We start from the raw sequence: 24,033 nt of genomic DNA on the forward strand, positions 1-24,033 counted from the left end.
CTTGCTATAGTGCTTATTTCAGTTATTCCCCATCAATGAAACGACTCTGCAGCTGAATAAGCGGAAGTTGACCGACCGAAATCTAGATCATTTGCGCATAATCGTACCCTACTAGTAGCCTTAAACAAGGCCCGCACGCCGCTGCACGAAGATCCTTTAGTCCGTAGTCTTGTTCCGAATCAGGCATACAAGCGAAAAGCGGAGACTTGGTCCTGAAGTATAGACATAAGTCTCGCAGATTTGCAAGGTTCCTGGTCAAGCTACATTCTTCTCGGTCGTGTTTGCCTCCGCTGGCAATGTTGCGTCTTTTGATATGACATGTGGTCCAATGGCTATAGTACATAGGCAGGGTCTGGACAGTGGTTTATTGTCTAAGACATGAGAACAAATTGTATGAACTGACAGACTAGGCACAAAGATGACCACAAACTCAGAATTCCTGTCCAATAAGTATAGCAATTACCGATGGGATATGGTTTCAATTCTGACCCTACGTACGGGCTATGCTTTCGGGCTTCATATTACTGTCTTCCTAGAGCGTGCTACACCCTATTCATCTATGTATTCTAATATCGTTAACGTAAGTGCGCTTGATCGAATCCTACCCGATACTTGGCAACAGCCTATGGAGTGTTAGGCCGTTCCAACCTTCTTGATACACGGGCGTCGGAGATAGTTTGATATGTTGGAAGCAGTGACAACCTGTGGCTCACACCACCAAGCCCAGCCCCGCGCCGCCTCGCCATCATTTGCTCCAACCCATCGCAAAGCGTAGAGAAGTAGCTCACGGTCGTCGCTCTCGGAGATCAACTTTCGAACCTGCAACTCTGCGTTTTTGAACCCAGCCACTGCAGCGCCATGTTCTGTGGCGCTCAGTCCAGACACGACTGAGCAATAACATTGGATCAAGGCATGATACCAGTCGCACATCGCTTGTTCCAACTCAGGCCTTCTATCGCAACGGCTTTGGTTCTGTTCTGCTGACTCCTTAGTGACAATGGAAATCACCCATTCAATCATATTACGGATGCCGGGAATGCTCCTCCCGCTGTCGTCTTGCGCAGATACGAGCCATTCTGACATGCGCCTGCCATAAGCACGATCATGGGGGTGTTTAGACGACCTGTCCTCTCTATTCTCGTGGGGACAGTCCACCCATGCATTGCAACTGCGTGTTGTTATGGCATGGTAGATACTAGCACAACAACAGACGATGCCGTAGTCATCTTGACTCGTGCATAATGTTCGCATGCAGTCATATGCTGCTCGTGCTGTTGTATGCATTCGCACAGCCGCCTCGGCAGCAGAATTCATATCAACAGTTTCCACATCCGTCGCGAGGTCGGTCATGTCATTGACGTAGGCCACAAGACTCCCGTAGGCGAGGGGTACACTCTCGCGCCCAGACAGTTGGGCCAGGCCCTCCATGAACCCTATTGTCTGTGCCATGCCAGATGTAAGGTTCCGGATGATCAGATAGGAGCCGCTGTGGCCCGGCGCGATGATGTCCGCCACTGCGCATGCGGCCCCATGTTGGTCGAGTCCCAAAATTTCGGTTGCACCCCGTACCAGCGACTCATAATATGTATAGGAGCAAATTTCAGATATGGCCCGCTCTATCCGCCACGTGTCCAGCACAGGTTTACTCCCTTTCCGGAGCAGTGATGTACCTTGAACATACACCCCAGAAGCATCATCGTCTGAATAGTCCCGTACAAAAGCAGCCATCAGACAGTCAGCCAAACATTCGTTATCGGAAACATGGCTTCGTGCATCAGCGCAACTGTAGTATAAATTTTCGACCGCATCATGGATCGCCGCTATGTTGCCACGTACTGCGTCGCCCCAGATATCACGGCGCCTCGGAGTCCATCTCCGCAGAGTTGGTATCGCCGCGCCATAATTGCATGACGTGCCATCCGGCCAGAGAGCATGTGCGTCAGCTTCACCACACATATCACCGCGACGTGCAAGTGCAATACTGAAGTCGTACATGTCTCGGTGTGTCAGATGTTCTCTGGTTGGCATCTCGACACGCAGGACGCGGGAACAGATAGATTCATAGGTTTTCGAATGCGCAATTCCAGACACGTCGTCGCACGCGTGCGTGACTCTCCACTCCGCTTCTTTAGCTCTCGACACAGCGGCTGGCTTCTCTTCTTTGACTCTGGGCCCAGAAGAGCTTCCTTCATCTCGCTTTGCTTGTGCAGATCCTAGCGCCTGCCAGTGCTGTATCCATGTATCGTAGGTGTGCAATGCAGCATCCGTCTGATCCTCATGGGAGGGTAGTCCAATGGCCAGTCGGCCAATTGGCACTCGAGAGGAAGTTGTACGTGACCACAGCGACCCGGGAGAACACCACTTGGGTTTATTTGGAGAATTGGAACTAGGAATCGGCTCGTCCTCAATGTGTTCAACGGTGTGAGCTCTGCTTCGAATCATCTTCCGGTGCTACACAAACAATTGTAACGCCGAGTCTAGATTTTGGGTTATGAGCTACAGAAAGTGTCCCAGGGAAGGCACGGCATTTAATACTTCACATCTTGTATGATTTTGACCGCCATAATAACCGCGTTGGGATTATTACAGGCTTCTGTCTGCTGGATTCCAATCTCACGCTATAGATGATGGCAAAAAGGTAACTACAAACGAAGATCAACTGTTACTGTCCCTAATGGATAGTATGACAAGCTCTGTAGTACGAAGCTCGAGTGGAGTGGCACGCTACATGACGTATTTGAATCCAGAGATAGAGTTCCCATTGGTATCAATTCTATATGTCTTTCGAAGTATGGGAAGGCTCTAATGCAAGGGGAAAGATCGATGCGAGACGGATGACAGAGGGAGTGTGAAATCTAAGCTATGAAGTTTGCCTTGGGGCATCTTTGCGGAACGTCCTTGCAGGATATGGGACGGAATGAGAGCCGGTAGTTCAGGATTCATGCATGAAGTTGCAAAGAGTAATCCAAGGCTTCCAAACACGGATGCCTGCAACAAGCGGTGTGTATACTGTCAAGGGGATTGATCAAGGAGGGTTGTTGGGTTTGGATTGTGGGTGAGGTCCTGAAGGCCTCTAGATAGTATTGAGGGAGGCAGGCAGGCGCTAGGTCTAAATTGGCAACTCAGGACCCTGAGGCTGCGAAATATACTAACATCTAATTCACGGTAGCATTCGTCTATGCACAAGGTGCTAGAGATGTGTCTAGGTTTCTATTAAAGACGGGATAACAAGCAAGCAGGTATAGTCGCATTTGAAACTCTTGATTCCTAGTTCTGAAAAAAGGGGCCCTATTGTACATAGAGATAGAAGCTGCGTGAGCACTAGTCTATTTGGACGCTCTCACTTACATCACATGTGCTCTCATAGGGACCTGTCCAATGACTTTCGAAGGTATCTTGGAGATTTGCAATTCTCGACTTTGTACATGCAGACGCTCTTTAATAAACTAACTCAATGCTCGTGTGTTGGTCCGACGCATAGAATTGGACTAAATCTGAAGACCAAGGATATTCACTAGGCCCTATCTAGTTCGTTCAGGTTCTACAGAATTGCCGCGGTATAACGGTCACTCATTACTTCTCTGGAGAAGGATCTGTCGTCTGGTGTGTTCGAGAACACAACTTTGCCACCTGTTTCATAGACTTCGTGTTCCTAGGATTGTATTATTCTCCAACCACTGCAGCACCAATCGCTATGTGCCAACACATGTGATGGATTCCGTCTTAGCCGTTTCAGATTAGTCACCCTATATTTCGGGGACTGAGCGTGATGATGGTGCACAGTGAAAATTGAGAGAAAATTCCGACGACACGTCGAGGTCTCTTTAGCCAAGGAATCCCGACCTATAGGATCTCGTGAAGCGTGTACATCGAAGGCTGTGTACGCTCCACTATATTTTTAGCCAAAGCATTCGTTAGCCTTTCCTACTTACTACGTAGTACGACGGCGTCCCGTGTTTCCCTTTGGGGATCGCGATCTCGTCCCACACAGACAACTGCCGAACTGTCATAGAGTCGGTCGAGGCTGGACCATGGACGAATACGTCACTAAGGATTAACGTGCTGTCAAATCATTCAGTCGATACCCGAGTGTTCTTTCTACGGAGTACACTAAGTAGTTAAATTTTTTCGCAAAAGGGGCGAGCGAGGAACAGAGAAACTCTATTCGTTGACGGTGTTTCAACTTGAGGGACGCGGGAAATTCGCCGACGCCATCCAGGGCCTGGCCAACGCCCACGCGAGGGGGCCCCGCGAATCACGGGGGTTCCACGGTGCCACAGCGGATACTCCCGTGCGACGCTGGCGCCGTTGCGGGAAGTATGAAACAGGGGATGTTCTGGTTAGTCAGATAGGTAGTTCGGTACGCAGCCAGAGATCACAACCATGAAACCATTCCTTCGTCCTGTTCCCTCGACCAAGTCCTCGGTGTTGATCGTCTTTTTTTCCTTCTGTTCCCCCGGTTCTTCTCTCGTTTACTTCCTTCCCCAGATCCCAACGAACCGATTAGTTTAATACTCCGCTCTTTACTCTCGACATCATCGGTCTCCCATCTTTTCGTCTCTCGTTTGGTTTGTTTCATATCTTCTGATTCTCATACCCCATAATCATTCACCATCGCTCTATAATCATGGAGGGCCATTCAGCTCCAGCTTCGGCGGATGTCCCAGCTGCCACCGGAGAGGCACCAGCTCCAGTCCAATCAACCGTTCACTCCCACCCCGTCCACCATGATCAGGGCTCCTCGCAGGCCGAGAAGGAAACCCCTCGCAAACAGATCACCCCGCGCCCCACGTTCCTGGAGAACCTGGCCGACTCACGAGACTCGCAATTCATGCTTAACCGTCGTGATTCCGATGATCTGGATCGGTATTTCGTAGGTCTCCTTCTCCCTGGAAGACCGGAGAACCGTGCAGCTCTAACCCAGTCGGACAATAGCATGGCCCTCGAGACCTCGACAAGCACTCAAAATGGCCAGTCTTCCTGCGAATGCACGGCAGCGTCTTGCCCAAAATGATCCTCCCGTTGGCCTTCATCGCCGCTTGGTCAACCTTGATCACATGCATTTCTAAATTCGTCCATAATCGTGAGTGCAGTGTCGGCTTGAGGTATCCCTCCTGCTAATATCATTTTCGTCCCGCAGTTGGCATCGAAAACATTCTTCTCACAGTCACCGGTTTCGTCGTTGGTCTGGCTCTGTCCTTCCGGAGTTCCACGGCCTATGAAAGGTAACATCGTCGAGTTTCACAAGTAAGACTCCTCAGCTGACAATCTGAAGATGGGCCGATGGCCGGAAATACTGGTCCCTTCTAATCCAGACCTCGCGTAACTTGGCGAGAACCATCTGGGTCAATACGTCGGAGAGAGAGGGCCCTTATGCGAAGGAGGACCTGCTGGCAAAATTGTACACTCCGCAGTACCCCGTACACAACCCCACATTTTCTAACACATTCCAGAACCGCCATTAACCTCATCCTCGCCTTTGCGGTCGCGCTCAAGCACAAGCTCCGATTCGAACCTGATGTCGGCTACGAGGATCTCGCCGGTCTGGTCGGACACCTCGATACCTTCGCCAAGGAAGCGCATGATCGTCACAACATTCTCCCCCCGAAGAAGACCCCTTGGAAGGCGGCCGGTGAATATCTGGGCGTGTCGTTCGCGGAGTCGAACCCGCGCAAGCTCGTCAAGCGGTCTAAGAAGCCCCTGGGACACCTGCCACTGGAAATCCTGAACCACCTATCCGCGTACGTGGACAGGTGCATCAAGAACGAGACGTTGTCTTGCAGTCTGCACCAAGGACAAGCGAGTGAGTCATGAAGCATTGATAGGAGATCTCCAGCTAACAGAAACAGTCACCGCCTTGTCAACCCTGAATGAGGTCGTCACTGGCACCGAACGAGTCCTTGATACCCCTCTCCCAGTTGCATACAGCATTGCCATTGCCCAGATCGCCTGGATCTACGTTCTTGTGCTTCCCTTCCAACTCTATAACAGTCTCAAATGGGTCACCATTCCCGGTTCCATCGGTAAGTTTCCTCTCCGATGTTGGGTCCGGTACTATGCTAAAGCCGGCAACAGTCGCCGGATACATCATCCTGGGTCTTGCCACGATTGGCAGCGAAATCGAAAACCCCTTCGGCCAGGATGTGAACGACCTGCCCCTCGACACCTACTGCCGCCAAATCGCCCTGGAGCTCGACATCATCACCGCGACGCCGGCCCCCAAGTGTGACGAATTCTTTGTTCGGGACGAAAACCTGGTCTTGTATCCCCTCAGCACCAGTGGCTATCCTGACTGGAACGACCGTAGCGTGGATGACATCCGGGCTGCGCTGAAGGCCAAGGTCGTGGCGAACACCCCCTCGACCGCTATGGACGATTCTTCGACTGTTTTCGGAAGCCTCAGAAGCAAGCAATCCGTCTGAACGTTGGACTAAAACAACGATATAGGGAATGGTAATACGGAATATTCACATGCATGAGTTTTCAGCAGATAAATTGGCATATTTAAAAAGCGTGCGAGTTTTGGTGTTAGAAAAGCGGGCATCGTGTCACTCTTTATTGTTTTGCTTTATTGCTTTCGATGTGAATATTGGGCTTCTGTTAGTTTGCTGAATGCTCGGCTGAGATTGTTTCCGGGTGCATAATAATCAAACATTTGTTGCTTGACCATGCTGCGAGTGTGTCTGCGGCATTTGTACCTGGATACATATGACCAGAGATGACCGCGTGGAAGAGCTTCCAAGTCTTGATCTTCTGGTGCAGAGGGCCTTTGGTATCTGACCGCGGCAAGTCTGCCCTCTGCAAACGCAGGCGGCATGGTTCACTCAGGCCCAGTCAGCGGAATCCCGATTTGGCCTTGAAACGGCGTAAACGTGTAGCCCCCTCGAAGACCCTGGTGCTGTCTCGCCACAACAGTCTTGACTATAAATCGTAACGATAACTTCGTAACTCCCTCCGATCTACGGAACAAACAAGTCACTCCCCGATCCCTGCACCAGGGCGCCTAGATAGTTCCCTTTCGCACGGATCCTCCACGCGACATTGCCCGCCGCGCCGCCAGAGCCCCCACCGATCCACGAGCTGACCGCTGCGACGACTGCCGACGCGTCCTGTCGCGGGACGCGGATCCAGACGATCTTCTCCGCGGGTTGCTCTTGCTCCGTCTCGGGGGACACCTTCAGAATATCGATGGAGATGGTGGTCCCTGTCAGACCGAGGAACTGCGACAGCGCGGCAGTCAGGTAGGTTCGCGCGGTGAGGGGGTCGAGCGGTGCAGATTGGATAGATACGGAGGTGCCTGGCTGGTGGACTCTATGTTGTGCAATTGGATTAGCATGGAGAGATGGTCGATGCGACCATGGTCTGGTCGGAACGTACAATTGGAGCTTGAGGTAGGTCCACGCGGGATTGCGCGCGGTGAAGCTGGTCGCTTTGGATTGGACGGTAGCATCATCGGGGGATTTTCTTTTGGTGGTGGTGGACATGCTGGAGGTAGGTACGCAAGTGGCTTTGGTGAATTGGTGTGGGTAGAAACGTTCGTATGCGGTGGGAATTTTGCGATGGGGAGCTGTCGGGACAAAAAGTTGGAAAACCCATCGGACTCCCGTGATGTCACGCGGCGGGATTCACTACAGCCCGCGTCCAGCGATTAAAACTGCGACTGCATTATGTTTTGCGGACGACGGCTTCTTCCAGTTTTTGGCGTATATCCCGTAGAAAATTCTCCTCGTTTTCCGCGTCAATTTCCAGATCCGCGATAGAAATGACTTTGTCGCGCGACTTCAAGCCACGGATGACGTCCACGTTGGACTTTGGGACCCGAAGAATCTAGCAGTGAATTAGAAACGCTCCGCCCGTAGATCCATGTTGAAATCAAGACAATGCTGTGGCAAGGATGATTGATTACCTGCGCAAATAAGCGCGCCACCGCAACGTTGGCTTCCCCCTTTCTCGGGACGGCAGCAACGCAAACATCAATCTTCTCAGCCCCAACGGCAGTGATCCCTTCGCGGTGCCCTGATGAATTGGGTTTTACGTTGCACGATATATGGAGGTTGTACTTCTTGGGGATGAGGTTGCTGTTGCGGGCTTTTGCGGTCGGATGCTTCTTGTCCGCGATGACGGCCAATGCTCGAATACTATGGCCTGGATCTCTGATAGGATCGTCTGAACGGCCAGGGGCAATAGAAGAAGACATATCCCCAGATTTCGGCTGTTTATGGGCACTTTTGGCTGGGCCAAAAGTTCCAAAGGCCAGTCGAGACGATTCACCGGTCTTGACGGGCGAAAGCCTCAACCTGCAGGCGCCGAACATGTCTCTGCAGGCGGCGATGAGAATATCCTCTGACAGACTCGAAAGGTCCTGGAGGTGATAGTGGGAGATGAGATGCTTAGTTAGTGAATCTTGCTCAAAGTGACGATATGTATGAGTCTGGCGCGCTATGCCTAAACGAGCAAGCGGGTCTAGGAAGTACAACAGTATGATGTGCTATGAGGTTCTCCGTAACTTGACATCGAGGATAGGAGCAATTATCTGATGGTATAATCAGTTGAGCTCTTTTCTGCCGGTTAGACTTGATACTAAACTCTGGCCTGGCTTTGGGTGATGCAAATCGGTCGATTTCTAGGTCTGAACGGCACAATCGAGGTATGTACATATCTTCGCAAGCAGCAACGCATATTTCAGTATATCAGGCCTCATCTCAGTCTGACATTATTTTTGCTCTCTGCAAATATTGTATCCTTAAGACTTTCTCTTATATGATGAGTCAATTTGGCTTGGTCTATGCATATAAAGACTTGTGGAAGTCGGCTAAACCAAAGCTAAAGAGCGAGTATATATTAGACATGTTTCCTACCCAGTACCCCAAGACAAACAGTATAGAAACTGCTGTTTGCAGTAAGAGAAACTCACATACAATAAGATGTGGGAGAAAAGAAAGAGATGCGTCATTGGATTCTGTTGAGCAAACAGTGACTCTCTTTCATTTTGAATGACAAGAGCTTAGAGGACAAACCCGCAGGTATACAAATTGAGCATGTATCATGCAGTCCAATTTCTTCTCTCTTCGCCAAATGTTTACTTTGCCACCATTATATTCTCAAATCGACTCACCTCTCTGCTCTCAACCCGATGGCCTGGCTTAAAATCCCACATCTTCCCTATCACCCTCCCACATCTTGCTTGTCATCTCTACTTGTAAGAATTGGTCCCTGTTGAGACACACTCCTGCACTATTCCAAGAAACATCATATCTCATTCCAACTGTACCTGGTTGATGCGAGCTCGGATCTGAATAATCCTGCGACAAAACACCACAGTCCGACATCATGGCTCCCAACAAACAACTTGAAGAAGACCAGGATGTTGTCATTGTCAAAGTCAACAAGCTCCCTCCTGGACCATGCACGCCTACAAGGTTGACCCAGACCAGATATGATGATGTGAGTTGAATTCCAGTGCTCTCCCCTCATCTTCATTGATGCGCATCAACGCAAAGAAGGACTCGGATCGTCGCACAACAGGTCACTGTCTTATGGAAACATAGCTAACCCGTCTCGCAGGTCAGTATATTGGACGTAGTGAAAACGCCCCCATCTCCCTATCCATATACATTACCCGTGCCTGCCCCCCAGGTCCCGTTACGTTCGCCAGCTCCCCCAGCTGGCAATTTCACCCCTGTGGAGGACGTTGCTCCCCGCCCTCCGGTAAGACCAGACCCAGCAGACCGCACCGCATCTCATGGAGAGCAAGACAAATGGAATCTCTACTATCTACCCGATATTTTGTATGTCCTGTGTCCTGGGACCGAACACGTCAGATCCAGAGCTCCAGTCTGCATGACAGAATATACTGTCTTTGGCAAACAGGTGAAAGACTTTGCTGTCCTCCCGCGTCAAATCTCCTCTCGTGTAGAGGGTTGGAGGCTGGAGGCGTGGATGCGTCTTGATCAGCGGATCACGGACCAGGACATCATCGATCGTGTCAACCCTGATTTCAGGGCAAAGCTATCTCCTGAATACCTCGAATATCGTCGCCAGTTCTTCCGCGAAACGTTCAATCTGGCTTGCTGGACGTCGCCAGAGTCCATTAGTTATATCTGCAATTTGCTGGTGGAGCGGGGGATAGATCCGGCGATGAACAGCACGAGAGGCCTAACCCCAGGACTGAAAGATCCTGCGAAAGGAGAAGGCGGGGGCCGGGTGTCTCTTCCTATACCCCAGGTCTGTACTATTGCCGCCGATGGAGGAAACCAGCCGATCCCTACAAGGTTCTACGTGCAACCGCAGCCAATGCCGCAAAATCAGTGTCATGGAAGAGTGCCAATGGTTTATGCATCTCAGGCCCCGATTCCCTCGCGTTCCGTGCCACAGCATGCGTTCGTCCTGCCAAGCTATATGAATACACCCCAAGGCAGTGTGCAACACGTTCAGTACATGGCACCTTACCCGGCACCTTACCCCTACATGGCACCCTACTCTGTTCCATACCCTTATGGCAAACGAAAGTGGGTTGAGCCGATCAGGTAAGTCGTTCCGTCAAGATCGAGAACATAACTACCATACTGACGACCGTTGTAGACAGGAGACTCCACTCGCTTACTACAAGAGACAGAAGGTATCCGGTCACGGCTATGTCGAGGGTCCAACTGGTTATCCCTACGTTCCCGTCGAGCTGGCGCCTTGTCGCGCACCTATGCCTCGCGCATTTCCCCGCGAAGGCGACATGGGTGGTCGTACGATGTCACTTGAGGAGTATCTCCAGGAGAAGAGAGTGAGCTATGAGGAGTTCCTTCGCGCACGTTATGCCCATGAAGTACCGGGAATTGCTGGTGGTCTACAATATCATCCGCGCAGAGCGTAAGGCAAGGGCTTGAATGGCTGTGTGTGAAAGGGAGTGGGAAGAGATGATGTAATATGTGACGTTAGAAGTATTCGAGAGGAATAGTGTAATTTGGTTCATTTTGTGTCTGTATCTGTGCCTACTTCTATCATCAACTTCACATATGCTGAACATTGTGAGAAACGTAGATAGAAAAATAAGTAGGAACACATATGGGGATTTGCCCTATTCAACTCGGGGAAATCTGTAGAACCACTACCTCATCCTTCCTCGGCCTCACCTCCCTCACCCTCTTCTCATTACAACCCACCGATGGCTATAGTAACTGGAATTCTATTGATCTCATCCATGCCTCAACACTTCATGACGTTCAGATACAGCTGATCGCCAACCCACAATCCTACCTCGGCATCGAATCGGCTTCCCGCCCCATTCAGAGACTGGACAACAATAGGAGCCCGAGACCGGCCCGGTCTTCAGCCACCGGTTGGTCTGACTCATTGTGTTGGCCGACAAAGGCATTCTCCTTCGTCAGAGACAAAGAAATTCGCCGATTAACGGAATAGGTCCGTGGTATCCCCGCTGACCGAGCCGGGCGATCATCGGCGAGAGAATGGGAGGCTGGGCATATGGGAAGCAGGCCGAGGGGGGTGGCCAGGGGGTCTGCATGAACGGTGGGGCCTGTCAGATCTGCCATCCATGTGCCAGAGCCTCAAGCATATTTGCTCTTCAACATCGCCCGCTCAAGTCTGCAGAGATTCCAACCTGCGCTTGGATGCTAAGACAGGGGATATGGGATACAGTCGAAAGCGGCGAGTTTCCTCTTTCCAGAGATATGTCGCTTGAGCTGCTCGGATGCTCCGTTGGCCGGTTGGAAGATGGAAGCTGTCGTCGACCGCGGCGCGCGCAGCCGACAACAAGCAACCGGCAGACCGTGTCAATCTGCCCTCCCACCATCGCGTTTCGTCATGGCGTCCTTTGGTCTTCCAGTCTTCCCAATTCGGACAACTATAGCCAACCACCCCATTTCCCGGAGGCGAAGAATGGCAAGTCACCGCACACAATATGGCTCGCTGGGTTTGTTCCTCGCCTCTTCGATACGAGTGTCTTCGTCTCGTTCGTTCCAATTGCTTCATCCTCCTCCGAAGGCTACCGTTCGCTCTCATAGTGTGTTGCGCTGTATCGTCGTCTTGCCTATTATCGGCTTGGGAGCATACCCGTTTGAAGAAAGCTTGGGGAGATTGCCCTTCGGTAGTTGACACAATGGACCAGGTAAGCTGGTATACAGGCTTCGCTCCGTCTCCCAAGTTGGCAGGGTACAGGAAGAGATAACTGACTTATGGGTTATTATAGTTCCCTGTTTGGAACCCCAATCCAGAGCTGGGAAAGATGATCGCCGAATGGCCAGAGAGTCTTATCTCTCAGATTCTAGCAGTGGGAAACAGTCCTCTGGCTTCCGAGCCGGATATGAGAATGTCCTATTTCCCTGAGATGACCGCTTCTTCCGAGGCACCAGAGACCCCTGCTCTCTGTAATACTGAACTCGCTTCGGATGAGATGAACACTCAACAATCGCCAGAGATTGGCACAGTCTCGGCGCTCGAGGACAGTCCTGCAACTCCTCCGCTTCCTGTGGTCAGCGACACCCCCGACTCTCGTGGGACCAGTACCGGTTCCAAAGGGCCCGAGGAGACCCCGACAACCCCGATCTCCACCGCGGAGGGGACTCCCAGTAAGAAAAGAAAGCGCTCTAGTGGTAAGTCGACGCCCATTGTCAAGAACTCGCGAGACTGACTATCCATCCGCGTGAACAGTACCCAGACAAGACAGCCCCAATGCGATTCATCCTCTGAACTTTACCACCTTTCGCGAGGACCAATACTGGAGCTGGGACAATATGCCCGACATCCTGTACCAGCTCCGCCCCGACGAGAAAAGGGATCGCAAAGCTGAAGCCGATCTGATGACATACCCGATACACGGCAAGGTGTTGCGCAATCTTCCGGTGCTCCCGGACAACATCGCCTCCACAGTCGAAGAGTTCCGGGTGGAGGCCTGGATGAGAATGGACAGACGTGTGCGCCTGAAGGATATCACCGACCGAATGCACCCGAACTTCCGGGTTAAAGACAACGCACTCCAACAGCGCAGCGTTCGGTTCCGGCAGATTTTCGGGCTGCTAGCGTGGGATTCTGGCAACAAGAGAAGCCGGGAAATTGAGAAAGATTTGTTGCAGAAGATGCGGGACAAAGGCATCGATCCTGCGTCCAACTCTACTCGCGGTATCACCCCGGGGCTGATCAATCCCGCCTTGGGAGAAGCCGGCGGCCGCATTCCCCTGCCCAAGAGTGGCTCCCAGGCAAAGCAAGGGGGTAAACAAGTGGACGAAGAAGCAAAAGACCGGAAGCAGTCCTCTGGCGATCTCCCACTCCGCCGAGGCAGACACACACTGTGGGGAGGCCATCCCAACTATTTCACAGCAGTCTGTCATGCCTGACATGCAAGCTCCAGCTCCTTGTCCGATTGTACCACAAGCAAGACTGGAGCCGAGGGACTTCCTCCAGCCGTCTGTATCTTTCGGCATGAGTGACCAGCGTCGTGATGAGACACAGGCATTGTCAGTTTCGACCATGAACATTAAGCCGAGACCCTCTCCTATCAACCCTATTCCGCACATGTGTTACAAAGGATGCCAAAGATGGAGGATCCCTACTCCTGGATCAGCAGTTCCGGTCCTGAAATTGAACCTGAGCGAAGCACTAGCATACGATCTTCGATCTCCCTCTTTTGTGCTGTATGGCAGCATTCCCCGGTCCCCTCTTCCAGATACTGTGTTTCCGGAGTATTGCCGCTCCACCATGTTTCGCTCTATGGTGGAGCAGTGCTTCAACCAGCAGAGATACACTTTTGAATTGCCGTATTTCCCCGATGTTGTAGAAGGGGATGATAAGGCAGAGACCTGATTCTTCGTTTGTCTGTTTGCCGGATGGGAAGTCTACCAAGACCCCGTTAGCGGATTGTATGCTATTTGCATGAAAGCATCAAGTCACTGAGCGGATCCGGCGTGTTATTTTGATGTGCCTTTCCTGTTGTTATTGTTTTGCATTGCGATTGTCTCACAGCTTTCCTGTTTCTCAGCCTCATGTGACTTCCTTCTTGTCATTGCAGTGTACTCTACTTATTGACTGCACTAATCTTCCGAATGGCTGTTTGTCCTCTTTGCTGTCTTCTTTGTTTTGCCGTTGACGGGAAGGGGTGATGTTGAAATTAGGTTGCGCTAAGCTGTGTCTGTCCGCCATGGCACGTGTGCCGTTACTCCACACGGATATGCTGTGCGACAACACCATTAATCTTCGTAGACTACAAAGCGAATGTATCTGTGAAATTTGCCGTTGAGTACCTGTAGGCAAGAAGTAGATTATTCTTTTTGCTGTGGTTTATCAAATGTGTACCGGCAGATCTCCTGGAAATGCTGGTTACACAGGGCGGCCATTTTGCTTTGTAGAACTACACAATGGACTTGTTTCTTTATCACACATCCTGTAAAGCCCCATTAACTATGATAGGCTGTGTCTATATTTGACCTACAATCTGTGGTAGATACTTGTGAATGAACAAGAAAGCAATTTCCAGGTACTTTCTACCCCGGAAGGCCTTTGTATTGGCCAGTGCCCCCATGCGACAAAGGCATTTTGAGGGCATTTTCCAGCACCGGAGCGAATTGCTTCGGATATAAGATATCGCACATGGTTAACTCCGTATATCCAAGTTGTCTCTGTAATTTCTACTGTTCTCTTCTGTTGTTCACCCTGCTTCTCTAGCTTTCTTCATCTCCAGACACCTTTTCCTATCGTTCAAGCTCACCATCCTACCTCTCTCATCATCTCACGCATCTGTCCAGTACTACCAACATGTCTAGTATGTATATATGCACCCGACGTTCATGTTTACATGTTACAGCAGATCATTGACAGCTCCTTCCAGGCCAAACTTCATGCAATCGTACATCCAAAGTTTGCACCAAAATGAATTGCAACACCAGCTGACATTGTATACAGACACAGAACCGCCGAGCAATGACCATACCTGTCCCCACCCCTACCATTCTGGTTATTCACCAGACAATCTCCCACCCCTCTTGTTCCAAATCGAACCCCGTCGATCACAGAACCTCCCCGTCATTCCTCACCTTGTCGAGAACGGGGTCGTCGTGAAAGACAGCGAGGGCGTCGAAATCCGCATTTTCAGCTTCCTGCCCCGCTACATCACCACCAGGCCGGCGGCGTGGCTCCTCGAGTTCTGGATGCGCTCTGACCCGCGTCTGACATACAGAGACATCAAAGCGCGCATGGTGGGCGGCCGCCGCGACAAGCCCATGGAGAACGCCCTGAACATGCGTCGCGAGCGCGACGTCCGCGCCCCCCTCGCCCTCTCCTGCTGGTCCACCCGCCGCACCGCCAGCGGCCGCGTCTCTCGCATCGACGTCGAGCGCGTCGAGAAGTGGACCCTCGATCAGATCGCCTACAATACCACCATGGACATCGAGTACCGCTTCGATGTCCAGTCGGGCCGTTTCTACCCCCTGCGTCTGCGCTCCAAGCCCCTCACCCCCGGCGTCGCGCCCCGTTTCTACCCCCTCACCTACTTCCTGGACGGCGGTAGACCTCACCAGCCTAGCCGTCGCCTCCAGGCCACCATCCAGACCTACCACCGGCTGGAGAGTAGAGCCCTCGACCTGGGCCTGCGTAGCTGGCGCGATCTGCCTGACCAGGAGCTCCCGGCCTCTTGGGTCACCCACCGCAACAACGCCAGAGCGGCTTCCGCTGCGCGTCACGGAAGGGCTTGAGGTTGAGCGCTTCACTGTAAGATCTGCGTAGGTGAAGTTGTGAATGAAGCAGAGCTTGCGATGGATTGGAAGAGAGAGATTGATCTGAGTGTCTCTCTCTTTCTGCTGTGGTTGGTTTCACTAGGTCTTCAGTTGTGGTTCACCTTTCACTGATTTCTTTTTCACTTTTTGTTATTTTTTCACTCTTCTCTTATTCTCCTTTGTGTTCTGTTCTCCCTTTTCTTTCTTGCTCCGCGGGAGTATGGCTGGATGTTGTCAGAAACCACCAGAATATGGCCACAAAAGTGTCATTTCATGTCCCGGTCCACTTTCGTCAGACCTCAGATAGAAATCAGTACCGCTTTATTAGACCCCACTCCGATGGAGCGTTGTATATGCACAGGTTGGGCTCTATTAACATAATCTAGAAGAGTAAAATGCTGTCTAAACTGGAGAATCCCGTTGCAACGCCGCCTTCGTTGACGTCCCTCGCCTTCGTCCGCATCAACCAACCACCCTGCTCATTGTGCAGGACCTTGCCTCCGGCCTGATCCCACAGGATCGTGCCGTACACTCCCAGCTCCCCAATGACATGTCCACCCAACACTTCACCGTCGCTTCTGAGCGCCACGTTCTTCGCCTCTGCCGGAGGTGTAATCAGTTCCATCAAAATCCACCGCTTCCACTCACTCTCCGGGATCGAACGCAAGAAGCCTGGAATTGCGTCCTTGTAGATATTATTTCCACCTCCCTCGCGCTGAGGTTTGAGGACGTGGTTCAATGCGGTCTCGGGGTTGAGAGCTAGCTCCCGACCACGACCACTGCTGGAGAGGTCGTACTGTGGAGCGAAGGTGGCGCGCACTCTGTTGATAGTGGCCGGATCGGTGCCAGTCAAGAAGTGGGCGAGGTGATCGGGGCCGGTAGATTCGGCCAGAACCTGTTGCACAATTTTACAGCCGGCCAGCTGGTTCAGCACCGTGGGACATTTGATTGCTGCAGAGCGCTCCAGGTGAGTTCGTGCTTCCCAATCGCGCTCGGAGGTGTAATCGGTTGGTGCGTAGAAGCATCGCAGATAGACCGTCGATACTTCGAACTGCGTGTTGGGAGAATGAGGCGGGCTGTACACAAGCGGCCGCGAGGGATTCGACTGTGCAATCGACGTATGGTCGAGGATTTCGGAGCGGAGCAGTCGGAAGACGGGTAGATTATGGACTTTGCTCAACTGTCGGAACAATGCCAGCTGATCGAACGTGTTTCTCTCGTTTTCCTGGACTACGAACAAGATGCACGTCGGTAAAGCTGGGTTGGATTTGGACAGCCCATAGGCTTTGTGGGCAGTGGCCAGTCCCGCAGAGAGAGTCTCCACGGCTGTGTTTTCGGGAGGCACGTTCGAATTAAACAGCGGGTGCGATGGATACGCAATCGGGTGACCCGGGGGAGAATTAAGGAGATCGGCGTGTAGCGAGGCCACCAGAGATGACAATCCGCCGAAGGATGAGGAGATTGTGTTGAATTCCACCTGCTTCAATGCAGGGACGGTCGAACTCGGCGGCGCATGCGTCATGTAATCCGACCGGTAGAGGCCGAGAGACAGTGTCTGCGTATATCCTTCTTTCTTCACATCTTGGTGCACTTTCCATAGATTGGAGATGAAGTCATCCACATCAATGAGGCTGCATAACGGTTGAGTTATATATAAGCCGCCATTGCAAGCGTCAACAATAGGCATGGGTCGATGACTTACTCTTCCATGATCTTGCCTATCCATTTTTCGTCGCATGTTATCGCAGCGTACAATTGGTTGTATACGGTCTGCAACGCTTTCGCTTCCTCGAAGCAACTCCGAGGGAAAGGACTGGGGAATAGAGTCACCGGCGCATTGGTCGCCAGGACTCCATGAGGGTTCGACTCATTTGATATGAAGCTCGGTGCTGGTCGGACCATCAATCCATGCTGAGCTGTCCAGTCCTTGACGGTTGTCACCAAAAAGTCCTTTTGCGCGGGGCTCAGCGGCGGGGGATAGTCGGAATAGATCGAATCTTGCATGGCGAGTATGCTGGAGCTGTCGGTGAATTGAGTCCAACTTACAAGATACAGTGAGATATAAGTCAACTTAAAGTGTATCAAGACCAGCAAGCAGCAGCTGAGACTCCCCGACAGTGATGATGAGGGGAAGAAGCAAAACCCCTCGTGCGCGATGAGGCCGTTGGAATGATTGATAAGCACGCCGCACGTAATCTCCGATCCACCGCCTTATACACCGCCCGTACACCCGGCAGAAATTCTCCACGCTTTCCTGTGGGCGGTGAGGACTTGTTTCTCTCGATCAAACGCGTCACACGTCTCGTAGCGCTGCTTCGTCAAGGCGCTTTGAGATCGCTCTGAGAATTGTGACGATCGCTGGATCGAAGGTGACAGCTTTCTTGACGCTTAACTCACCAGAGGTGTGGCGCTTTCCTCCACACGCATTCGTTTACTTGCCGTTTTCCATGCTTCTCCCTCACATATTGCCGGTATGCGCAATTCGAGGATGACAGGATATTAACCAAACCGGCTTGCATTTCCGGCCCTTCGCAGTCCAGTCTGTGCGAAAATGGCACTAGTAAGTCGCAGGCCGGTCGATAGTCCTGTACCTGCGCAATACTAACCTTGGTGAAGCCGACTCCCTCGGGCGGAATGCGTCTAGATGTTGGAGACCCGCTTGACTGGACAGTCGATCAGGTGGTGCAATTCCTTTGCCATAACCCCGATACCCCATGGTCCCAATCAACGACTGGAGCACCTCGTCCTGATCCTGCCTTGTTGGAACCTGCACTCCGTGAGAACCTAGTGACCGGGGAAGTTCTCTTGCATGATGTGAACAAGGAAACACTACGCGATGAACTGGGGTTGAAGGCTCTTGGTCACCGTAGTTCAATGTTCAGGGCAATAGAATACCTCCAGCAGTTGTCACCCAAATATCAGTCCTCCCGAAGACAACCAAGCATCCATGATGACCATAGCGTTGGCTCGCTCAGCCCGTTTATCTCCAGGCCCCCCGGTGGCTTCTCCCCGGCCCCAAACCATGTAATGCGGGACCGATCTCTAATCCCTGCGAACACACATACAAGTCCCACCATACCTTCATGGCCATCTGGAGGTCTTAACTTAAGCAATGGCAATACGGAAGACTCATCGCACACACCAATACACAGTGAAGACAAGAGCATGCCCTTGGCAGGCACCGCAAACCAAGACAAGAATGCCCCAAATGCCTCAAGTACACCAATTCTGGAACAGTCTCAAGATAACTCCAACTTGGATGCTGCCCGGGCGGGAGAGCAAATTGTTGGTGATGAACAAGGGCGTAAACGGCGAAGGTTGAATTTGGTGTCTTCCGCTCCCGCAGAAGTCTTCCAGACCAAAGAATGGTACATGGGGCCCGACCGAGTAACCATTTCCAAATTGTTCTATTATGCAGATGCGGATGAAATACCCTCCGCTGAATTGGACAAGGACAATGATTCTTTCTTGATTGTCGGTTCACAGTGTCCACCGGCGCAACGTTTCGTCGTCAATAAACGGCTCCGATACTTCTACAACCAGAAGCCCATCAAGCTGAAGGCCGCCAAAGGTTTTAGCCAATGGGCAGTGGTGCCTTACAAGGTCTCTGACGTTCCCGATGACAGTCCCAAACTCTTTACCCTATACACTTTCCGAGGCAAGAGAGTGACTGTCAGCAAGGAGCATATCGATGCGTGGCCAGTCTTGACAAAGCTCTTAAAAATTTCACAGCCAGCCGAGGCTGCAGACCGGTCTGACCCTTTCTCCTATCTCCTACGAAAGTACCCAGCCCAAGACAACGATGAAGACGCGTTCCCCGTGTATGGTGAGTCAGGCTCAGAAGGAGAGTTTGATGAGGATATTTGGGAAGAGATCCAAGAGGAGAAGCGCACCAGGTCACCTAAGAGACCAAAAGAGCTCACACTGTCTGAGATTGATTCGACTATCCAGGAGTGCATTCACAACTATGAAACGGAGTGGAATGAGAAGTGCCGGCCAAAGGAAGAATTCAAAGCCTACAACCTCTGGCAAGCAGCGATGCAAACGAATTCAAGATATCGAAGGATCAAGGAGCTCTCACGAGACAATTCCCTTCTCGAAAAACGACTACAGAAGTTGATCGAGGCAATTCGTGAGGGACACTACACTACGAAGTCGGAACTACAACTGCAGTGCCAGAGCATGGAACAGACAGTCATGAACGTACAAAAACAGAAGTGGCGTCTCTCGGTTTTGAACTTGGAGAATGCTCCTCGCCCTGTTCCCGCTCCGCCCAAATCCGTATCGAAGAAGAAACCCGTGTCCAAGGACAACGACGAGGAGTCACTTTATTCAGACTCAGATGATATGGGCGACTTTATCGAGTTCGATACTATTGCTGCTCCTGCTAACCATCGACGCACTGAGAAAACGCCATCTGTCGGTAGCGATGATAGCGACGATGACATTATCAGTCCGTCTGGCCTTCTACGAAGATCGAGGCAGAGTCGCCGTCCCTTCATGGGATCAAGTTCTTCTTCCCCACCTCCGCGATCGAATCCCATTCCTCCAGTCAAGGACATAGAGACTGTTGACCTTACAGCCGATTCTCCGCCTCCCGATGACTTTGACGTCAGAACTCCACCGTTGAATCCTGTCGGTCCGACTGATAGGGTTGTCTCACAGCCCCTTGAGGATCCTTTCAAGGCCGAAGGAAGCCCTTCCCCTGGCCCTGCTCTGACGTCTAGCTTGATGGCTACTATACCACCAGATGCTACCGAGACGCACCACAAACGGACCCCTTCTGGGAAATTATCACCTCTCCCTGAAATTGGCGATATTGATGGGATATTGTCAGTGCCTTGGGATGTGCTAGAGAAAGGCAAGCATCGCGACATATTGCTAGCGAAATTGATCGCAATTCTTCCCGAAGATGAGCGGATTTCCATGGCGGAAAGAATCCCTACATACAATGTGAGCGATCTCAAGCATTTGATCCGTAAGGCAATCTCCACATTGCTTGAGAGGAAAGACAGGATTGATGGATTGAGCCCGTCCACAAATCAGCTTATCATGCGAACGGCGTCTTTCTACATCTCGTGGGGAAATTGCGTGCGTCTACAGCTAAAGGGGATTTTAAAAGAGCACATCCTGAAGGCGCAGAATGAGATTCACAGATTCCGGGACTTCTTCAAGGAGCTTTGTGCCCGCCTAGCGTCATCTGGCTTGGAAGCGATGCAGCCGGACGCGATGGATACTCCTCACAAAAGGCGGAAGAGACCAATTAAGGAAAGCCAGGAAGCAAAGAGAGAGCAAGAAAGTGCACAGATACGTGCTGCGTTGCAGACAAAACAAAAGGAGCGCTTCGAGAAAAAGATGAAACAACTGGGAGTAAGCAACACTGACCCAACACGTCAAGCAGTCAGCTTCGGGGATCCAGTCATCTACCTCGACCCTCAAATAGGAAAATACGTGAAGCAACACCAGCTTGAGGGTATCCGATTCATGTGGCGAGAATTGATGGATGAGAAGCAGCAGGGCTGTTTGCTAGCTCACACAATGGGCCTAGGGAAAACCATGCAGGTGTATGTTCTTTGAACCACCAACGTTTTTTCATTCTGACTCTGGATAGGATATCACTTTTGGCAACTATATCTGCTGCCGCATCATCGACCGATCCGAACATTCGAAAGCAGATTCCTAAAGCATTCCATCGATCCCAGTCACTGATTCTCTGCCCGTCATCTTTAATCGATAATTGGTACGAAGAGTTCTTGATGTGGACCCCCGAAAGTGCGAGTATTGGCACCATTCGACGGATCACTACGGCACTTTCTGTTGCCGAAAGAATACAGGAAGTGTCAGACTGGCATACAAAGGGCGGCGTTCTCATACTGAGCTATAACATTTTTCGCTCCTGGGTCTTAAACAACGAGACAGCCAAAGGACGGAAGCCCCTTGATGATGCACGCCATAAACAAGTTACGGAATGGCTTTTACAAGGCCCAAATATCATCGTTGCCGATGAGGCTCACAAGCTCAAGAATCCAAAGTCAAATGTTGCTATCGCGGCAATGAAGTTTCGGTCTCGAAGTCGTATTGCCCTCACGGGATCCCCTCTGACCAACAACCTTACTGACTATTATACAATGGTCGATTGGATTTCGGAGGGCTATCTTCCCCCATTCACCGAGTTCAATGCAAATTACATTGAGCCTATCCAGGAAGGACTGTATTTGGAAAGCACGTATAGAGAGAAACGAACATCTTTGGTCAAGCTCCAGGTTCTCAATAAACTGCTTTCACCGAAGATTAACCGTGCCGACATTACTGTGCTTGCTGGAGAACTGCCTCCCAAGGTCGAGTTTGTCCTTACAGTACCCTTGACCAGTCTGCAACAGTCTGCATACGATTCATACGCCGAAGCTACTTTGCGAGGTGTCGGTGGGGATTCCGTTGTGGCTACGACACTCTGGTCGTGGCTCGCAGTCTTGCAACTTTGTTGTAACCATCCGTCATGCTTCCTAGAAAAGCTCGAAGGCCGTGCGAGTAAAACCAAGCCTGGCGCGGAGGCAGCCCCCGGTGATGAGCTCATTAATCGGGCGGGTATTGCGAATGCAGATCAGCTGGTTGCGGATCAAAAACGACTCTTTGATGCTGAGCCTGACGTGAAAGCACCGAAACTGTCCTATCGTGCTCTCTTGTTGGACAAAATAATCGACAAATCTGTCCGGGCTGGGGATAAGGTGTTGGTTTTCTCCCATACTCTACCCACACTGGACTACATCGAGCATGTGTTGCAGCAATCTAATCGTAAATATTGCCGTCTTGATGGGAAGACACCTGTCGTTAGTCGACAAGCAGCGACCAAGAAGTTCAACACCGACGCCAATCTTGAAGTCTATCTTATTTCGACACGCGCTGGGGGGTTAGGCTTGAATATCCCAGGAGCTAACCGAGTCATTATATATGACTTCTCGTTCAGCCCCTTCTGGGAAGAGCAGGCCATCGGTCGTGCCTATCGTCTGGGACAAGTGAAGCCGGTATATGTGTACCGTTTCATTTCCGGGGGCACATTCGAGGAGGTCATGTACAACAAGGCTCTTTTCAAGACGCAGCTTGCCCACCGGGTAGTGGACAAGAAGAATCCGATCCGCTTAGCATTGAAGTCTCTTCGAGAGTGGCTCTTCCCATCAAAGCCTGTTCCCGTCACTGATGTGACCGAATTCCTTGGGAAGGATCCTTCTGTTTTGGATGAGATCATCGAAAGCGATGATGGTGACAAAAAGGCGATTCGAAAGATAACCCTGACGGCGACGGGCGAGGGAGATGATAACGACAAATTGACCGAGGAAGAAAGGCGAGGAGTCCAACAACAGCTAGACGATGAGCGACTCAGACGCACGGATCCTGAAGCCTATACCAAATTAATGATGGACAGGCAACGAGAAGCACTATACAACCTTCAGGCTCAGCAGCAAAGCATGGCTATGTCCCAATGGTCGTCCTCTCACTTGCCTTCCCAAGGGGTCTTCACAGGTCCCACCAACATTGTGCATTGGCAGCAACATCAGGCGATTCAACGAACAGTTCCAGCTAGTGCCCATAATACTGGCCCTCCGGCACTTGCCCCAGATATGAGCGTCTTTCAGCAGGCTCGTGGGTTAGTGACTCCGGCGCAGCTAAATGTTCCAATAGGCGCAAATCCTCCGCCACAGGACCAGGATGCATCCGCCGAGCAGTCCACTGGAATTGTCTCCAAAGAAGCACGGAATCCCATGGCAGGAGCAAACGGATTCGATGGTCCAGCAGATACCGAAGACGCTTCAAGCGATTCAGAGTCAGTGGATAGGTCGTCGGATAATGACTGCAACCCGCAATAGATGCATTTTTCAGGCTTCTATTTCTCAATATTTCTTATTTCCTTTTCCCCTTTTTCTTATTTTTTTTTTAACTGCCTTTTTTCATGTTTTCCCTATTAGCCTTGCATTGCCTCAACCTTTTACAGTGCCTCATGAGCCATGATATCCCTCCCACGTGTATTACAATTCTCTTCATTTTGTCATTCTATTCTTTTTTTGTTCTTGTACTTATTATCTGGTTTAATACTTCTCATGAACAAATCGCCAGCCTGTGGGCACTACGTGCTTTATAAAAGGAATACTAGACGAGCTTGATACAGCAATGCCATTATCACGGTATCACTACGTGCAAGGTTTATTTCATAGTTGTCAAATGCAAATGACGGTCAGAAACGGTATGTTCAAAGACAGCTGAGGATATCCTGGATTCGCTTTGAGGTGCAGCTGGCCTGAACGTTATATGTCCGTAAGTACCACGAAAA

The 24,033-nt window shown here is 51.2% G+C and overlaps 8 protein-coding genes across 8 annotated transcripts; 5 read left to right on the forward strand and 3 right to left on the reverse strand.

The window, feature by feature from the left end:
* Window positions 1-430: 430 nt before the first annotated feature.
* ATEG_09357 (uncharacterized protein) lies at window positions 431-2,442 on the reverse strand (the record flags this gene model as incomplete). Its single annotated transcript, XM_001217978.1, has 2 exons — window positions 431-439; window positions 649-2,442. 2 exons carry the CDS (start codon window positions 2,440-2,442, stop codon window positions 431-433), a joined length of 1,803 nt encoding a protein of 600 aa, XP_001217979.1.
* A 2,185-nt stretch (window positions 2,443-4,627) lies between these two features.
* Window positions 4,628-6,422, forward strand: ATEG_09358 (UPF0187 domain membrane protein; the record flags this gene model as incomplete). Its single annotated transcript, XM_001217979.1, has 7 exons — window positions 4,628-4,873; window positions 4,936-5,083; window positions 5,141-5,225; window positions 5,276-5,401; window positions 5,454-5,803; window positions 5,850-6,023; window positions 6,076-6,422. 7 exons carry the CDS (start codon window positions 4,628-4,630, stop codon window positions 6,420-6,422), a joined length of 1,476 nt encoding a protein of 491 aa, XP_001217980.1.
* Window positions 6,423-6,959: 537 nt separating this feature from the next.
* On the reverse strand, window positions 6,960-7,484 carry ATEG_09359 (uncharacterized protein; the record flags this gene model as incomplete). The annotated part of the gene is made up of 2 exons (XM_001217980.1): window positions 6,960-7,311; window positions 7,378-7,484. 2 exons carry the CDS (start codon window positions 7,482-7,484, stop codon window positions 6,960-6,962), a joined length of 459 nt encoding a protein of 152 aa, XP_001217981.1.
* A 1,846-nt stretch (window positions 7,485-9,330) lies between these two features.
* On the forward strand, window positions 9,331-10,864 carry ATEG_09360 (uncharacterized protein; the record flags this gene model as incomplete). Its single annotated transcript, XM_001217981.1, has 3 exons — window positions 9,331-9,444; window positions 9,565-10,526; window positions 10,582-10,864. The coding sequence occupies 3 exons, from the start codon at window positions 9,331-9,333 to the stop codon at window positions 10,862-10,864; spliced, it is 1,359 nt and encodes a 452-aa protein (XP_001217982.1).
* Window positions 10,865-12,106: 1,242 nt separating this feature from the next.
* Window positions 12,107-13,340, forward strand: ATEG_09361 (uncharacterized protein; the record flags this gene model as incomplete). The annotated part of the gene is made up of 3 exons (XM_001217982.1): window positions 12,107-12,115; window positions 12,197-12,599; window positions 12,658-13,340. 3 exons carry the CDS (start codon window positions 12,107-12,109, stop codon window positions 13,338-13,340), a joined length of 1,095 nt encoding a protein of 364 aa, XP_001217983.1.
* A 1,414-nt stretch (window positions 13,341-14,754) lies between these two features.
* On the forward strand, window positions 14,755-15,689 carry ATEG_09362 (uncharacterized protein; the record flags this gene model as incomplete). The annotated part of the gene is made up of 2 exons (XM_001217983.1): window positions 14,755-14,761; window positions 14,902-15,689. 2 exons carry the CDS (start codon window positions 14,755-14,757, stop codon window positions 15,687-15,689), a joined length of 795 nt encoding a protein of 264 aa, XP_001217984.1.
* Window positions 15,690-16,092: 403 nt separating this feature from the next.
* On the reverse strand, window positions 16,093-17,714 carry ATEG_09363 (glutathione synthase; the record flags this gene model as incomplete). The annotated part of the gene is made up of 2 exons (XM_001217984.1): window positions 16,093-17,341; window positions 17,413-17,714. 2 exons carry the CDS (start codon window positions 17,712-17,714, stop codon window positions 16,093-16,095), a joined length of 1,551 nt encoding a protein of 516 aa, XP_001217985.1.
* A 547-nt stretch (window positions 17,715-18,261) lies between these two features.
* On the forward strand, window positions 18,262-23,572 carry ATEG_09364 (putative SNF2 family helicase/ATPase; the record flags this gene model as incomplete). Its single annotated transcript, XM_001217985.1, has 3 exons — window positions 18,262-18,270; window positions 18,327-21,274; window positions 21,322-23,572. The coding sequence occupies 3 exons, from the start codon at window positions 18,262-18,264 to the stop codon at window positions 23,570-23,572; spliced, it is 5,208 nt and encodes a 1,735-aa protein (XP_001217986.1).
* Between the last annotated feature and the right edge of the window lie 461 nt (window positions 23,573-24,033).

The sequence above is a fragment of the Aspergillus terreus genome, genomic scaffold, assembly GCF_000149615.1.
Source record: "Aspergillus terreus NIH2624 scaffold_14 genomic scaffold, whole genome shotgun sequence".
NCBI lineage: Eukaryota > Fungi > Ascomycota > Eurotiomycetes > Eurotiales > Aspergillaceae > Aspergillus > Aspergillus terreus.